Here is an 18,329-nt window from a genome sequence, read left to right as displayed (position 1 = left end):
CACGTATTGGATTTCCGCTCGTCCTTGTCAGGACTTCCGGTTTACTTCCGTGTACTGTTTGCACCTGGACGGAGTTGAGCGTTGGTGTATTATAAAGAACTTAACGGTAACATGTAAACGTTATTACTGTACTTGATGCACAATGAAGATCGTCACTTGGAATATCAATGGGATACGAGCTTACAAAGGCGGGATCAAGAAAGCCCTCCAATCATTGGACGCAGATATAATCTGTCTGCAAGAAACTAAAGTGACAAGTAAGTTGAAGATGGAAGGCCAAAAACGTGACAGTAGTCCATGCCAAAATAAATACCGTCTGCCTCTTACTGTCTCTTAAAATAACTCTGCACAGGAGACCTGCTTGATGAAAGAACCGCTGTTGTTGAGGGCTACAACTCTTATTTCAGCTTCAGTCGTGGGCGCAGTGGCTATTCAGGTTAATAACATTTAAACACATTTACCACAAATGACCACCATCCAGCTGCATGTAACTGGTAGTAAAAAATAATAATCGTGAATTATACCATCATGTGTACAGGGGTTGCTACTTACTGCAAAGACTCTGTTGCTCCGTTTGCTGCTGAGGAAGGTCTCACTGGTTTGCTGACTAACCATGAAGGGGCCGTTGGATGTTACGGGGACCCTATGGAGTTCTGTGATGACGAGTTGCAACTTCTGGATAATGAAGGACGAGCTGTTATTACACAGCATCAATACATGTGAGATATGCCGATGTGCTCTTGGAGGGTTGCCTCAGCACATTTGTGGTGAAAGCTAAAAAGAAAAGGAATCTTTGATTGCATTTCTCTCTATCTCTATTATATTCTCTATCTTCTTTTCCCAGGTGCAAAAACCAGATACAGAAGGTTACTGTAGTGAATGTTTACTGCCCACGTGCTGATCCTGAGAAGCCGGAACGTAAACAGTTCAAATTGCAGTTCTACAAGTTGCTTCAGAGTCGGGCTGAAGCCATATTGAAGGCTGGAAGGTGACATTCTAGGCTTGTCATTAGTATCTGTGTTTTCACTTGTGAAGCTCAAACTAAAGGTCATCTTTTCTTTCTTTACCTTACCTGCAGCAATGTCATCATCTTAGGAGACGTGAACACATCTCACAGAACCATTGACCACTGTGACCCCAGTGACCTTGTAAGTGAAGAACTAGAATTGTGGACGATTGTTACCTCGAAGATTTCCCGAAGCTCGCATTGATGTGTAAGAAATAAAACTGCCCAATTCCTATTGATTTGACCCAGTTTTTTTGTCATCCAGGATAACTTTGATGAGCACCCTGGAAGAAAATGGCTGAACGTTTTTTTAAGGGCTGAAAGTAAAAGCGAGTCGGGGAGAGAGAACGAGGGATCGTCCACAGATGACGTCCTCAACAACGGCGGGAAATTCATCGATACCTTCCGTTATTTCCATCCGGAGCGCACACATGCCTTCACCTGTTGGAACACGCTCACCGGGGCCCGGCAGACCAATTACGGCACTCGCATTGACTATATATTCGCCGACGTCCAGCTGGCCAAAGAGCAGTTTACAGCAGCGGACATCCTGCCAGAGGTGGAAGGCTCAGACCACTGCCCCGTGTGGGCGAAACTCTGCTGCACACTTTTGGCCAGCCCCAAACTTCCTGCTCTCTGCACCCGCTACCTGCCAGAGTTTGCAGGCAAGCAGCAGAAACTCTCTCACTTTCTGGTGAAGGTGGACCCGAAGTCCATGAGAACTGAGTCCAGGGACTCGCTACCCAGTTCTCAGGAGGCCGGGGAGAAGCGGGAGAACTTAAAGCCGCTAGGAGCAGCGGAGAGCAGTTTGGGAAAGAAAAGGCCTTTGGCACCGGGGTCTGGGACCCCGAAAGGGAAGAAGAGCAACGTGACCAAGACCTCAGCCAAGCTGCCACCTCCACAGGGCAGCCTGCTCGCCTTCTTCAAACCCAAGGCTTCGAGTGGAGCTCCGATTCTGAAGGCATCAGAAGCATCCAGCGCGGCTGACCCAAACCCACTTCCCCGGTCACAAAAATCACAAATGGTCCAACTCAACCACACCAAAGTGGTCAACGGTGTCTGTGACTCCTCCACGATGCACACCTCCAGCCGCCCTCTAGAGGAGAGTACCGGGGAGACGCCGAGAGAAACCAAGGCCGAACAGCGGATCGCAGAATCCACAGTGGCTCCTAAAGGGCCAAAGGGAGCTTCGCTGGGGTTCTGGAAGTCCGTTCTTCATGGGCCTCCGCCAGCCCCCCCGTGCAAGGTCCACAGAGAGACTAGTGTACTGCGCACCGTCAAGAAGGAAGGACCTAATTTGGGCAGACAGTTTTTCGTTTGTGCCCGACCACAGGGACATGCCTCCAATCCCGAAGCTCGATGTAACTTCTTTGCGTGGGTTGACATGGGGAAGTAGTGTGTCTTCTTTAATGAACAGAGGAACATAAGGACCAGTAGAACAAAGAAGTGTGTATGGAATTAAGCCTTTTTATATTGTTGTGTTTTTGAATAAAGACAAAAAAAAACTAGAAAATAAAGACATTTATAACGTTTTTTTCTTAGACTTTTGTCCTTATTATTGCATTGGAACATGAGAGTGGCCATACATTTGAGGAAGCACTCATAATAATTAATTCCTCAGTTGGTTACGTAAATACTATAAACTAAATACCAAATGCCAAATACAGCAAGAATACAGTAACTGCAGTTACGCTACTTTTGACATACAATTTAATTGACATTAATAGCTGTAATGAGCAGTTGTGCCCATTGGGTGGTGCTGTTAACGTAGGCATTGCTTTTACGGCTTAAATCATGATGGTATGTCGCAATTATTGGAGATACGCCTTTAAAAAATTAGAGCATAATAGCTGTTATTGGTATACTTTCAGGCCCATATAAGCTCTGTCTACTTCCATTCATGATGTTGCTGTATGCTTGTCTGTTACTAGGTGTAATTGGCCCATCAGACATAAACAGGGACATCCTCTGAACCACTAGTACACAGATGTTGTTGAAAAGAATGCAAATTGGATCAATCTTCCTTAACCTATATTTCAAGTACATTTATCACAGCATAAACTAGAATTAATGGTGACACAGACGTAGCGAAGCAGTTACAGAAATGTCGCAGGTAGGGTTATTGGTTTTTGGTGTAGAATATGTAAAAAGTACAGTGCTGTGGGATTGAACAAACAAGGTTTAAATATAAATTAAAATGTAGGCATAAAAAAGCCCTCGCACGAAAATGATTATTTCCTTCACCTCACAAAGGAGACTTTTAGAACAAGAAAAATAAAACATATTTTACTTAATAATGAACTGTTTGATTGACACTGGAGTGTAAGGTTCAGGCCAATCTAAAATAAAATATTTCCAAATAACCTACACCAACAAAAACCCTTCAGTGCTACTTCCAGTGTTTTAGGGGGTTTGATAGCCTATTCCTTGTAGGCTCCACAGATCCGGCTTAGCCCGGATAAATTGCCTCTGTGCCTTGATATTTAACAAAGACCGATGGATTCCTTCAGCGGCAGTGTTCCACGCGTGGCTGCCAGTGCTCTGACTCAACAGGAACAGGGAGGGGCTACAGCCATGGTGATATGACAGGATGCAAAAACCAGCCTGAATTTTGTAACTGCCATCTGGAATAAATGCGTTCTTTAACCGTGTCTACGTGTGTGTGTGTGTGTGTGTGTGTGTGTGTGTGTGTGTGTGTGTGTGTGTGTGTGTGTGTGTGTGTGTGTGTGTGTGTGTGTGTGTGTGTGCGCGTGTGTGTGTGTGTGTGTGTAAAATACACTGAAGAGACCACTGCATTGAAGGCTTAACGATATTCTGGGTCATTAATTATGTCACCACGTAGGTTACATAAGGCTGCACAAACTTTCAGGATCTTATCAAATTTAGGGGCCAGATTAATCGGGACTGTTTGAGAAATAATTCTATAGTTTTTTTGTCTACGTATGACACGTTCAACGTGGACACATACGTTTGCGATGCGTCCTGTGGTGAACGCTGGCAGGGTGAGCTTCATGATCCTTTCATACAGGAGGTCTTGGATGACAAACCCCCTGTCTGCCATAACTTCTCACCTGGGCGCAGGCAATCCAGAAAACCTGAATCTGATGTTATGAATTTATCACTGCATCTTCCTCCGTATGCGGGCGAAATGAACACGATGAGCCCACATGATGCAACTGCCGCCAAGTATTTGATGGTGTTCTGGCCGTAATAGTGACTGCATGACTCGCCCCTTGAGTCTAGGTTGTGTGGCTTCTGAAGGGGGGTCTCGGAGCAGTCAATGATGCATGTCACTTTGGGGTAATGTTCCTGAAAGCATTGGGGCATCGTTGCCTGAATTGTCTCCCTGGGCAGCCATGGTACATAACATCGCATGTTTTCTTCCATGAAGTCAAACCAACAGGAGGTGACTTTACTGACAATAGATTGTGATGTGCCAAACCTTTCCGCTAGGTCACCCTGGAGTCAATTAAGCCGGAGCTTCATCACACGTCATCAACAGCTGATCTCTGGGGGATAGCTGTGAGGAGTTAACATATTCCTTTGTCAGGTTTTCAGCTAATGTATTAAAAGCTTCTAAGTTCAATCCTGTATATAGCAGGCAGAGGTGGTCATTTCTGAGCAACTGAAGATTCACCTCAGATGAAGCACAATGTGTTGCCTGATCATTTTGTAGGGGCGGGTGAAGTGCTAGAGGGCCCGCATAGCTGTGGTCTGACAGACTTGGATCACCCCACTGTGTCGATGCATCCAAGGTACCTGAAGGACTGGGTGTTACAAGCAGACCATTTATGTCTTCTATTGCATCGCTGGTTGATGTTCCTGTGAAGAAGAAAAAATTGTGAGTTTCACGATTTTCACATTTGAAAATAATAGCTGGGCTACCTAATGTTGGTGTGGCAGACACCGTATTACTGTGCTCAAACAAGAAAATATGCAGTAGGCCTAGTATAAAATGAAATACAATGATAGTTCTTACCTGACGCTCTGACAAGCAAGCGGGCACTGATTGAAGGTCAGAATTATATGAGCTCCGGATGGATTGGCCAGATACTACACGCCATCGCAGATCAGCTCATCAGGTTAAAATGTGTTGTGAGGTTTTCACAGGCAGTGAACTCGTACCATAATATGTCAGCAACCATACAGAGAGAAGATGGCAAAATTCTTGAATGTGTGTGTGACTGCGTGGCCGGCCGAGGGAAGTGTTGTAGCCATACAGCAGGACTACTGTACAAAATTAAAGATGCAACAGCAAGAGGGTTCACAGGCCTGGCCTGCACAGACACAGCATGTGCCTGGAACCGGTCTACGTAACGGTCTATGTAGTGCCAGAGACTGCAATCCATAAGGCCGTATACATGGGCAGTCAACGTGCAGCAAAGGTTTGTGAATTTCACAAGCGGCGTTAAGCGAAGCCTGTATTTTCACACTGTTGTTAAAACAGCCGACCACACAACATGTTCTTCCCGGCATAATTGAACAGCTTATCTACTAAAAAAAACTAAAGAAAAAGGAGAACATTTCGCATCAGCAACAACCGCCTACGCTCCTTCCTTAGCAAAACACGGCAGGTCACGTGATTCCAGCAACTCAGCAATTTCGGCGCTGCTTACTTCCTGTTTCGCCGGATTAGTGTATACAGCTAGTTTAGTAATGGATGAGAGGGCGGTGTAGGTTGTAACCATAGGTTGTAAGTTACGCATGTTTTGAAAGTGTTACAACCATCCCCTTACATACAAAGTCAATATTTTTTAGTGATTTTAATAATTCTACAGAATGCCTAGAACATGGGTGAGGAAAACTGATTGTGGAGTGGATGGCCAGATACTGAAAAGAGTAGCAGAGGAAGTTAATAATGGAACATCTGTCAGGGAAGTGGCAAAAAAGCATGGTATCTGCCATGTTACGCTTAATAAATATTGGAAGAAGTTTAAACTTCTTAAAGATCAGGGATCCCGGGACCTTCCTCGAGTAGTATACTTCAGTCCAAACCAAGTCTTCAGCAGAGAGCAGGAGGATCTATTGGCAGAGTAAATTGGCCAGGCTGCCGATATATACTTTAGGGTAACTCCATGCGAGGTAAGCATGATAGCTGAGAAGAGTGTAGAATAGGCAATTTTTCAATGTTTGTGAATGATAAATATATTACATAAAAGCAGTTAAAAGTTAAATAAATACCAACATATGAATTAAGACAATCAACAGAAATGTGTGTCCTAACTCAGACTACCTGTTATGCTTTTGCCTAGGTCAGAAAGTTAGCATATCAGCTAGCCTTGAGTTTGGAAATGAATCATCCTGAAACCTGGGACGATAAGGACAATAAAGATTATTCTATTCTATTCTATTCTAGTATTCTGGTGTCCACAGGCAACAAACCTTTCAAGGGCCACCTCCTTCAACAAGACAAATGTCGAGCTCTTCTTCAGTCGCCTGGGGGTGGCAATAGAAAAGAGCCGCTTCGATGGTTCAGACATTTGGAACATGGACGAGACAGGCGGCACAACTGTGCAGGCACTATCCCGAGAGGTAGCACGCCGGGGGGGCAGGCAGGTTGGAGCCATGACGTCGGGTGAGAGAGGCACGTTAGTATCAGTCACATACGTGCCCATAAGCTCCAGCCACTTGATCGCAGTGTCTTTGGTACATTTAAGAAAATGGTGAATGCAGCCCGTGATGACTGGATGCGGATGGATCCAGGCGAACCAATGACAGTTTACAACATTCCAGGGATCGTGAGGAGCGCCGGCCCTACCCACGGCCGCTACGCAAAGAAACATTCAGGCAGGCTTCCAGTGCACAGGCATATGGCCTTACCATCCGAACATCTTTCAGGACTGTGACTTTGCGCTTTCCCAGGTCACAGATCGTCCTGAGCCAGCTGAGGCTCCCCTGCCGCCAGGCTCCTCACCTGCTCACCTGCCGCCAGGCTCTGCTCCTCCTCCAGAGATGCCGAGCTCTGGGTCCATCTTAGGACCTTTCAGTCAAACAATAATTCGGCCATTTCCGAAAGCAGGCCCAAGAAAAGAAACAGACAAGGGTAGGCGGAAGAGCTACTCCGAAATCTTGACTGATACACCAGTTAAGCTGGCATTGGAAGAGGAGGACCGGCGAAAAGGAAAAAACATCAAAAATAAACTCTTTGGGGGTGAAAGAGGAAAGGAGAGGAAGGTCAACAAAACTGCATAGAAAATGGTGAAAGCTCAGAACTCCTTGTCAGAGGAGGAAGAAGATTTTTGTGTGTTCTGCATGGAAACCTTTCGAAATTCCAAATCCAAAGAGGTGTGGGTAAAGTGTGTCCTATGCAGCTATTGGGCCCACCAGGTCTGCCCAATTTTATTTGTCACCATTGTGATTCAGATTAAGGATTTATTTAATTTGTTGTTACCAGAGAACATGTTGCCCTGTTCTAAAAAAAAAAAATAAGTTCAGTTTCAGTATTTTGTTTGGTGAATCTATTTTCAAACCCTGTTTAAATACGGCATATCAAATGGAGTAACATTGTTTTTTTGCATTTTGTCTACCTTTTACATCCTACCCCAGTAGGTGTTACAACCTACCCTGGCAGTGGGGTAGGTTGTAACAAAGGTATACATTGTATTTGTCATAATCTCACAAATAAATGTAAATGTAATTAGTTTCTTTCCACCTCTGGCCTATACTTACTTATTCAACTGTCCCAATAGTGTAAAGACAGAATTATAAAATGGACGATTAACACACACAAAAAAGGAGATCCCGAAAATAGATATATAGGCATACAAAAATAACTATTCTATACAGTTTAGTGTTCATTGCAATGTGCACTTAGGCCTATTGGCTTTCTGGGTCGTTACTTTTACGCATGCTCAATGTCAACAGCTTTACCCAGATTCAGATGCGTGCCACCTTAAAAAAACAATTATCTCCTAAGCGTATTAACATCACAGGGACTTAAGGATTTAAACTGTCAATAGTATCCGCCCATACTGTAACAAAACCTAAAATACTCCCCGCTAAGCTCCACCTTTTTACCAGGCGTGTTTTTGTTTGGTAATCGCTACTATGTTCTACTTTTACGCTATAGTTTTTGAGCGTGTGAAATTGCCTACTCCATCCCAATAGACCCCCATCCGCCCCCCTATCGACAGGTATCTGAGGACACAGTATGGGGGCAGCTGTACAAAGGGTTAACAGTAGGGGTGTGACCCTTTCCCGCTCTCATCCCTCGTTGTGAGCTGAACTCTCTTCCTTAAGAGACTTCACAGAGAGCGACAGCCAGGGGATAACCTTACGAGCAGTCTGGCTGACAAGTAGCCGAATTAGAGAGACTTGAACCTATCTTTCCCTAAGGGATCTTATTATCAACATGAAACCAATTTTGATTTAATAAGGAAAAACACCCTCGTCTCTGTCTACCGCGGTAAGCGAATGTGTGAGTTGTAGTGCGTCTGCTATTTGTAGGTGTTAAATGAAAAGCCGACTGTCAATACGGAGTGGTTCTTGCATCATGTGCCATGTGCTTCACATTCGGAGATATCGCTTGTTTCTAATGGGAATAATTGGTCAAGATATACAGTAATAGCGAGGGTTTTTAGGGATTTTTACATTATTTTAAAGATTTGTTTAATAATATAAGGATATTTAACTTTTTTTTTCTTCAGGCCTGAAATACCATCGCCTTTATGGATAATATTGAAACATTCTTGTCCCCACGATTACTCAATAGCAAAGTATGTCATGAATTCAATATTTCAAAAATTATAACCTTTTTTTAACCACTATGTTCTTCTACAATTTCTAAATTATACAAAAATCTATTCGATCTATTCTAAATCGTTAATACACACTGTTTTTTGTTAAAATATTAAAAGCTATGTAGTCCAACATGATATCTACAGAATCGTTGACAGTTGAGACGGTCTTTCTGGTTCTATATCCTGGCTGTGGGCCATGGGAATTTCGGTTGCTAAAGAAAGTTACTCTGACCAACTTGACCCAAGGCCATGATGCAGTAGACCAGCCAAACCAGTGTTTAGACTAATTGATACCCTTTACCACAGAGGCCTATTGTTTTTATATCTCTGGGCCAGCACACAGAGAGACCAGCCACAGACACATTGTAACAAAATCAGTTCAGGACAGTTCAGGGAAGGGCGTAGGAAAATATGAAATTCCAGTTTCATGTGAATGGAGCAGACACAGACAAGTGTACAGTTTTGTCCTGGGGGTCAGACATGAAAGCTTGAGGGCAGCCTGACAAAGAGGAGTGGCTTGTCTCGGGACCAAGAGGTAGCAGAGGGCAGAAGTACACACTCTTCACGAGTTTCTCCATGCCATGCTTTGTCTTGATTCACTGGAGATCAACAATTCCTATACAAACATTTGGTATTTCCTGCCACAACAGTCCCCAATGTAGATTAAAATTCAACTATTGTGATTGTAATATATATTTTGGACCCCTGATGAATATCTAGAGTCTATCTAAAATCTTTGTTGTATCAATATAGAGTGTTATCTGGTTCTGTTGGTTGTGTTTAGAATATGGCCTGATGAAGTCTGAAAGGAAATTTGTCCAAGCACGGCTTTATCACGCTATGTGGACGGTGCAAGAAAGTTTCCATGCTTCAACGATATTTACTTAATGTTTTACGGTCTGTGTGTCAGTAGTTCCTTGCAGTCAGCATGTGGTGAAGCCTAGATCCTATTAGTTTATGAGACGCTAGCATTATTCTAAGTACATAAAGAGACCCCAGCACGTATCTAAAGGGACAACAGTTAGTTTGCTGAGTATGAGTGGAAGGAATGCAGCCCTATTGAGGACCAAGTTCATCGTCATGTTTCATGTTCTTTCTCCCCATCCAAGGTTGTGACATCCAAGACCCGTAACCATAGTGATCGGATAACCAGGAAGCAGCATGGAGCTTCAGAAGATGAATGGACACGAGTAAGGTTCCCTTATTACATGTATTTATTAATTCACTATATAAGATAAAAACGCTCAAAGGGAGGAAGCATCATCTAGCCAACGACAAACCGAAACTGATGCGATCTGTTCTTTTTAAACATTATTGGTCACTACCTCACAAACACCCTCTTGTGGCACACTTGAGTCCCAATCTGATACTACGCATTCGTACATCATTCCTCATTTGTGCCCCATTGTGTCCTTGTTACCTTTGTCTCCTTCCTCTTTATTATGAAAGTGGTTTTGGTATTACAATTTGTGATTATTGTTATTAGTGTTATTATTATGAATATTATAACAATTATTATGAGTAGTAATATTAGCAGTAAGAGGAGCAGTAACAGTTACAGGACCAGTACCAGGAGAAGTAGCAGGAGCAGTAGCAGTAACAGGAGCAGCAACAGGAGAAGAAGCAGGAGTAGTAGCAGGAGCAGTAACAATAACTGGAGCAGTAACAGGAGCAGGAGCAGTTACAGGAGCAGGAGCAGTAACAGGAGCAGTTACAGGAGCAGTAACAGGAGCAGTAACAGGAGCAGTTATAGGAGCAGTAACAGTAACAGGAGCAGGAGCAGTAGCAGGAGCAGTAACAGTAGCAGGAGCAGTTACAGGAGCAGTTACAGGAGCAGTAACAGGAGCAGGAGCTGTAACCGGAGCTGGTTGTTTGCTTGCATTGTTGCCTCCACCATCGGTGGAGGCAACAATGCAAGCAAACAACCATATGAATGTGTGTATGAATGGGTGAATGTGAGGCACTAATTTTAAAGCATTATTATTCATTTTTCGATGCATTATTTATTTTGTTATTATACAGATTTGATGGCCTGGAGTCAGTGGCTGAACATGATGAGTTTTTGCCTAAGAAAGATGGTCTCCCTAAAAAAGAAAACAGATTCACAGACGTAAGTACCAACGCACTGCGGCACACAGCAACAACAAACAACAAACCAAATAAGCCATCCATTAACAATGTAATAATATAATATCAAAATACCATGCCAAATACCAAAGTATATCAGTCAACCCATGTAGCACATGTAGCTGTAGCACAGTGTTCAACAAAATATGTCCAAATATGTTGTATGTGTAATTATGTGCTAATATCGTGTGCTCTGATGTCTTTCTTGTACAGTTTGAAGGGAAGACCTCCTTTGGAATGTCCATCTTCAACCTCAGCAATGCCATCATGGGCAGCGGGATCCTGGGACTGGCTTTTGCCATGTCCAACACTGGAATCGTTCTTTTTATGTAAGTCACTGGCCAAAGACAACATCCTTCGTTTGGCTGGTACATTCTCAAGACATGTGTGTTTGGGTTGTATGCATGTATGTATGTGTGTGTGGGGGTTTTATGAATGTATGTTTGTGTGTTTGTGTGTGTGTGTGTGTGTGTGTGTGTGTGAATGTGTTTGGGTTGTATGAATGTATGTTTGTGTGTTTGTGTGTGTGTGTGTGTGTGTGTGTGTGTGTGTGTGTGTGTGTATGTGTGTGTGTGTGTGTGTGTGTGTGTGTGTGTGTGTGTGTGTGTGTGTGTGTGTGTGTGTGTGTGTGTGTGTGGGCGTGTACGCATACGCAGGACAGGATGTGTTGTATCTATCTTGTATAATTGGGTGTTAGTAGTACAGACTGATCTGTCAGAGTGTGTGTATGACAGCTCATACACACACCATACACACACGCTGGTTGGCTAAATCAGATTTGAGCGGTTAAATATAGCATGATCAGACTACTGGCCCGGTGGCCTGGATCAGCACTTTGTATTGTAGTTGGGGGAGGGGGACAAACGTCATTGTCTAATCTCCATCTGTGTGGCAGCGGAGAGCATCTTCACCACTTGAAGTGAGAGAAAAGTGATTAACTTATGTCATGAATGAACCACGGCTGGGTGTCCCCTTATTGGACAATAACATACTTTGGAGTGGGGATGCAACCCCTAAGCAACGCCAAAGTACGTTATACAATAACATTGTACAATATTCCCCAATGATAGACACCCTGCAATGATTTCATCTGTATCGTTATTATCGACTTATATCAGCTGAAATGTAAACCTTCCTCCCTGGGGATTTAAGAATATTGTCGAGGTGCGTCAACAGTTTTTGTGAATGGTAGATTTGTAGAGCTGTAGAGCTTTAAACCTTCATCTGGAAAGGTTTAAAGGCAGAGGTCTCCCGTTATTGATAAATATTGCACACCCGTGGAATGTCGTTGACCAATCAGAATCGAGTATTGAACAATGTGGTTTTCTAGTAAACTATAGCTACATAGTATCATAAACCATAGGGCAGCATTTCAAAGAGTTTGGAGCCGTAAATGATTGTTTAGCTGTATATATTCATAATGCACTATATTCACAATAGATTGTTCCCCGTTGTGTTTCAGAATTCTGCTGTGCGCCATTGCTGTCCTGTCTGCCTATTCCATCCATCTGCTGCTGAAAAGCGCTGGAGTTGTCGGTAGGTTTGGCAGACGAATGAGCTTTTGCCATTGGAGAATTTGCTGTGTATGGTCTTCAAAACTGTAATCTACCAGCCATACATAACGTGTGTGTTTGTGTGTGTGTGTGTGTGTGTGTGTGTGTATGTACGTGTGTATGTGTGTGTGTGTGTGTGTGTGTGTGTGTGTGTGTGTGTGTGTGTGTGTGTGTGTGTGTGTGTGTGTGTGTGTGTGTGTTTGTGATGTCAGGAATCCGGGCGTACGAGCAGCTGGGGAACCGAGCATTCGGTCAGCCAGGCAAAGTGGTGGCCGCCTCTATCATCACCGTCCACAACATCGGAGGTGAAGGAACCATTCATCTATCCACCTTCCACTGTTAACTGATTACTACGTCCTTCCTCCTTAGTAAGAATGCCTTCCTCATTCTTTCTACGTGGACCCTTCTCTTTTAGCCATGTCCAGCTACCTGTTCATTGTGAAGTCTGAGCTGCCGTTGGTCATCCAGGCATTCCTGGGCCAACGCGGGAACACAGGGTGAGCCCATGCAAATGAGTTACAGGAGGGCGTCTGTGTGTGGTGTGTGTGTGTGTGTGTGTGTGTGGTGTGTGTGTGTGTGTGTGTGTGGTGTGTGTGTATGTAGCTCAATGAGTAGCTAAAGGATAGTGTGTGTGTGTGTGTGTTCTGTGTGTGTGTGTTCTGTGTGTGTGTGTGTGTGTGTGTGTGTGTGTGTGTGTGTGTGTGTGTGTGTGTGTGTGTGTGTGTGTGTGTGTGTGTGTGTGTGTGTGTGTGTGTGTGTGTGTGTGGGGTGTGTGCTGTGTACGTATGTAGCTCACTGGGTCGCTGGGTGGTGGTACGGGGGCATTGAACCCATGTCCATGTGTTTGTCATCCCAGAGAATGGTTCCTGGAAGGAAACTACCTGATCATGATAGTTAGCGCCACCCTCATTCTCCCTCTATCGCTCATGAGACGCCTCGGTACGTGTTCCATCTCATCTCCTCATTCTTTGGTCTAGCAACAGCATCTTTCAGTTCTGTCACCCGTGTCCATTATTGTATGTTTTAACAATAAGTCACTGACATTCAAAGGGCCTGGTTATTCGAAGCAGAATCTGTCTTGGCAGATGTTTTGCAAGTTTTGTCCTTTACTGTTGTGCTTGTGGTCCAGGTTACCTGGGCTACACAAGTGGCTTCTCTCTCTCCTGCATGGTCTTCTTCCTCATCTCGGTGAGTCTTTACAGACACAACAACATTCTGTTATTGCCACAAATATTGAATTAAATCCTCAATGAGATACACGGTATTCTATACTTAAAGTATCCCTCCTTTCTAGTTATTCCGATTATATATCATATAAATGATAGATCATATAAATTATCCTTGTTTATTTGCTTTGTGTTTTCATATAATTGTATGTATTTTGTGTCTGTGTCTCCTGTTTGTGCTTATCAGGTCATCTACAAGAAGTTCAACATCCCTTGTCCCCTGCCTGGGTATGGTAACAACATGACTGAATCGCTCATTGCTCCTGTTAACCAAACGGGCTTGATGGACGACGACTTCTGTCTGGCCAAGTTCTTCACCATCAACTCCCAGGTCAGGCAATCCCTCCACCACTTTTTCGATTCCCCTTTCAGTCCTGTGTTCTGGGTAACGTCTTATGGGAGAGGCTCCAAGACATCATCCTGGGGAGGTATTTCTAGTCTCAATATCATGTCCAAAAGTGAGATAATGAACACAAATGTCTATATTGTTTTTTCGATTCAGTATTTCCTGTTTCAGCCCACATACTATTACTAACGATCAAGCGAAACAGGCGTAGGTATTTCAATTTTTTGGGGGGGGGGAAAGGTGTATTGTGGCTTTGATCCAACAAGCCACTTGGTCCTCGCCTGAAAGCTGTTTGTTTGTTTGTGTTTCCAGACGGCGTACACCATCCCCATCCTGGCCTTTGCTTTTGTCTGTCACCCGGAGGTGCTGCCCATCTACACAGAGCTCAGAGAGTGGGTCAACACACCAACCGGAACAGCACCCGCTCACTCTGCTTTGAAAAGATAGAATATCCAGATTTGTAATTACCTTTGCTTACCCTTCTTATTATTTCAGTGCTAACAAGAAGCGGATGCAGAGAGTGGCCAACATCTCCATCCTGGCCATGTTCGTCATGTACCTGCTCACCGCGCTGTTCGGCTACCTCACCTTTTATAGTAAGGCCCTAACGACACTTCTAGAAGTCATGCCGTCAAGTCAAAGAATATGCATTACCATTCCTGCCAGATGCCTTGCTGCGTAAGAGGAGCTCTGACCGCTGCTGCTCTCTGCCTTGGCGTGTGCAGTGGGCGTGGAGCCGGAGCTCCTGCACACCTACAGCCTGGTGGACCCCCTGGACGCGCTCTTCCTGTGCGTGCGTCTGGCCGTGCTGGTGGCCGTCACTCTCACCGTCCCCGTGGTCCTGTTCCCGGTGAGACACACGCACACGCGCGCACACAGACACACACACACACACACACACGCACACATAGACAAACCCAGAACCTCATGTCAGCCGAGTGACCCAAAATAGGTCTCATGACTTTAGGTTGCACGTGTGTCTGAGTCTCGTGGGATCAGTGAGGTGGTCAACAGAGATGTGGTCTGTGTGGTCAATGAATGTTCTCCTCTCCCATCCCCCAACGAATGAGGATCGTTTGAAACAGTAAATGGTTTGCACGTTGTGTGTTTCTATTTGTGTGTCTGACCGTGTTTGGCCCCCCCCCCCCCCCCCCAGCTCCTCCCTCCATTAACCCCCTAGTGCAAGGACAGCGTCCCGCAGCATCGACCAGGGGAAAACGGAACGATGTACGTTTCATAATGAACCGCATATTCATTGCGTCCTTCAGATCCGCAGGGCGATCATCCAGATCGTCTGCCCGGACAAGCCCTTCCACTGGGCCCGGCACATCGCCATCGCCGTGGTCCTGCTGGTCATCGTCAACCTGCTGGTCATCCTGGTGCCCTCCATACGCGACATCTTCGGCCTCATCGGTACGCCATCACCTAGTTGAAGTGGTCGACGTGGTTACATTGCCCCTCCGTTAGGCCTGCAGGCCTGAACCTGAGTCTCTGAGAACTCTAAAGCAAAAGGTCACGTCTCAAGACAGCCAATCGAGGGGCCCGCCTGAGTCCCATGTGACTAGCGGGGTATTCCAGCCTCAGAGCCGTGAGGCAGCCACACTCCTCCACAGAGACATTGTTGGGGCGATATTTCTACTCATTATGCAAAATACAAACCACACTGCAGCCCCACTGACACCCAATGAAACTGGATATGACTCACTCTACAAAATGATCCCAACGGTTAATGCATTCAAATCGTACAAAATACTTACATACAGGTGAAACTGACTTTCACTCTGATATGTCTACATTAGTGGAATCCATTAGTGGAAAAATTAGGGTCAACTTTATAAATAAAAGTGCCTACAAAATGACTGTAGACTGAAGTCAGCTCTATTCTATCTGTTATCCTAAATATCCCGTCAGTGATATTGACGAGCCACAGAGCGTCTTTAAACACAAGCGTCAAAAAAGAGCCTAACAGACAACAAAAAATATATACTTTTTTGTCTTCTTTTTACTAAATGCTGCCACACCACCGACTTATTTGTCATCGAGTTGGGCGAGTTAAAAATTGTGAAAACATTCCTATAGTCTATCGAACCATACGATTATTATAACAGCAACTACAGAGCCCGATATTATTTGTTTTTGTGATTAATGTTTTTTCTAACCCAATAATCAACCAACTGACCAGAACTTTTTTGTAGCGCTACTACAAAAAAACAAGAAAACAAGTACTAGTTTAGATCTGGACCGTGTTTTCCATTCGAGTTCTGTGTGATCTCTTGCACCGCTGCCCTCCATCAGCTCTCATGTTGCGCTTCTCTTTTTCTAATTCCACCCCCTTTACCTCCTCCTCCTCCTCCTCCTCCTCCTCCACCTCCTCCTCCAGGAGCCACCTCGGCCCCCAGCCTCATCTTCATCCTGCCGGGGATCTTCTACATCCGGATCATTCCTGAGGAGCAGGAGCCTTTACTGTCCTGGACAAAGATTCTGGTACAGCCCGTCCCCCCTTCATCCCCGTAGTGCCCACTAGGACCACATGATCACTGCTCTCTTGGGACCCCGTAGAAATGATCCAGCTGTCTCATTTTTACAAAACACTGCTTGCACAAAGACAGAAAGGATTAAAATCCTCAGGCAGCTAATCAGGGAACACCCAGTAAATGTTCGCATTTGCGTTTATATCAACAAACTGTGCTGCATTTTCAAATGCTTAGCTTCAAACTGCGTTGACTCTCAGCATCTCTCCCTGCTGCTGCTGCTGCTGGAAGCACCTTTACCATCGACTCACTCTCTGCTCTCCTTCTGTCAGGCGGCGTGCTTTGCTGCGCTGGGATTCATCCTCATGATAATGAGCCTGACCTTCATCATCACTGACTGGGTGTCTGGAGTCGTCCACAGCGGAGGTGGTCACTAGTTACTCGCCGACTCGGACAAAACAAGTACTTCAATACCGAATGGCAACCAAAGCTGCCCCGGCCCCCCACCCCTCCACCTTCCCATAACGGACCCCCAACCTTCCCCCCTCCCCCACCCTCCATCTGCCCTGTTTTCTTATCATGGGAAACCCAGTGGGTTTCCCCCACATCCTCTGACCTACCACGCAGAGGCATTGACGCTTGGTGGGGGGGGAGAACACACACATTGAGAGAGAACACACATATCATAACTATCTTAACACTGCAGTTTGGCATTTAACTCGTTGGTTGACACTGTCGAAACGCAACAGAGTCTGGCAAACCCCTATAGAGATGGCCTTGGTTCCTCTGGGGTGAATCAGGGGTGAGGGTGTAGAAGCAATGAAATGGAACTGCCAAAGATGGTACAGATTGTGTGTATAGATTGGAATATACCAGCCACTGCCATAATTAAAACTCGTCCTACTTGATATGGCCGCCACCTTCGACCTCTAGATGGAGCTCCAGTTGGAGCTGTTTTTGGAGGATCCGTCTCATATTGTGGCATGTTGCAATCATTTCATTCCCTCCCCCAACAAAAAGGCCAAATAACTGTCATTATCTGAATCAGATAACAACACATTGACTAGCAATGACGGGTGATGAGTGGCAACACATTTTTCTACTCATAACCCTTTTTCTACATATGTTTCTACATATAAACATTCCCTCCATTTTTTATTATCGTTAACTGTTGTCCAACAAGTGTATAACGATTGTTAACACTGTGGTTAATGCGTCACAAGGATTAGCCTGGCTAATCTAGCAGCTTGTGGTTAGACAGGCTCTGTATGTGTGCGCAGTGTACTATCACACACTAAACATTTCCTGTCAGTGTAAAGGCTCGATCAGCATGTCGTCTCCTCTTTTAACAGTCAAGAGAAACCCTCTCAAAGCTGATTGTATTGAACCTGTATCATGTCAGTGTTGGTAATGTTGATAACCACAACTGAAACATTCATATTTATTTGTCTCACAGTTCAGAAGAAGTAAATAGAAAAAGGCTGCTAAAGCTAAACTGTGTTTTTATCCATTTGAGTAAAAAAACCTACAATGCATTGCAAACCAAAACCAAAAAATGAGCCATTTTGTGTCAGGTTGGGGTAGCCCGACTGAATGGGTTTTAATAAAAGACAACCATGTGTACCTTATGTCAAATGATATAATGTCCAGGGAGAGCCATCAGAATAAAAGTGCTTTCAATGGATGGTAAAAACAATGTCCCACTAACCCTCCCAAGGAATTGATCAATTTGTAATCTATGGACCTTAATCAATCGTGTTGGTGGTGTCTTTAATGTATTTGGTTTTTGTTGTTTGCTTGTTTCTTTTTAAATTAATTTGAATTATGCGATCTGTAAGTCAATAAAATGTATTATATATTA

General features: G+C 44.5%; 2 protein-coding genes across 4 annotated transcripts; both read left to right on the top strand.

The window, feature by feature from the left end:
- The first annotated feature begins 11 nt into the window (after nt 1-11).
- apex2 (APEX nuclease (apurinic/apyrimidinic endonuclease) 2) lies at nt 12-2,538 on the top strand. Its single transcript, XM_060060031.1, has 6 exons — nt 12-257; nt 353-436; nt 539-719; nt 845-988; nt 1,079-1,148; nt 1,272-2,538. The coding sequence occupies exons 1-6, from the start codon at nt 143-145 to the stop codon at nt 2,400-2,402; spliced, it is 1,725 nt and encodes a 574-aa protein (XP_059916014.1). The 5' UTR covers nt 12-142; the 3' UTR covers nt 2,403-2,538.
- Nucleotides 2,539-8,025: 5,487 nt separating this feature from the next.
- On the top strand, nt 8,026-18,329 carry LOC132463364 (sodium-coupled neutral amino acid transporter 3-like). Of its 3 annotated transcripts, none has more exons than XM_060059506.1 (16): nt 8,026-8,411; nt 9,855-9,935; nt 10,768-10,855; nt 11,086-11,201; nt 12,335-12,408; nt 12,638-12,730; nt 12,841-12,922; nt 13,282-13,364; nt 13,555-13,613; nt 13,839-13,982; nt 14,310-14,389; nt 14,493-14,593; nt 14,723-14,847; nt 15,266-15,410; nt 16,378-16,481; nt 16,801-18,329. In XM_060059506.1, the coding sequence occupies exons 2-16, from the start codon at nt 9,907-9,909 to the stop codon at nt 16,903-16,905; spliced, it is 1,428 nt and encodes a 475-aa protein (XP_059915489.1). In that variant the 5' UTR covers nt 8,026-8,411; nt 9,855-9,906; the 3' UTR covers nt 16,906-18,329. The 3 variants fall into 3 exon arrangements, with proteins under 3 accessions (XP_059915489.1, XP_059915567.1, XP_059915650.1); XM_060059584.1 differs by having other exon boundaries at nt 8,026-8,423; XM_060059667.1 differs by lacking the exon at nt 8,026-8,411 and adding an exon at nt 8,503-8,721.

Source organism: Gadus macrocephalus, chromosome 1, assembly GCF_031168955.1.
Source record: "Gadus macrocephalus chromosome 1, ASM3116895v1".
Taxonomy (NCBI): Eukaryota; Metazoa; Chordata; class Actinopteri; order Gadiformes; family Gadidae; genus Gadus; species Gadus macrocephalus.
The sequence above is the reverse complement of the archived record's forward strand: the minus strand, read 5'-3'. Positions and strand labels throughout refer to the sequence as shown.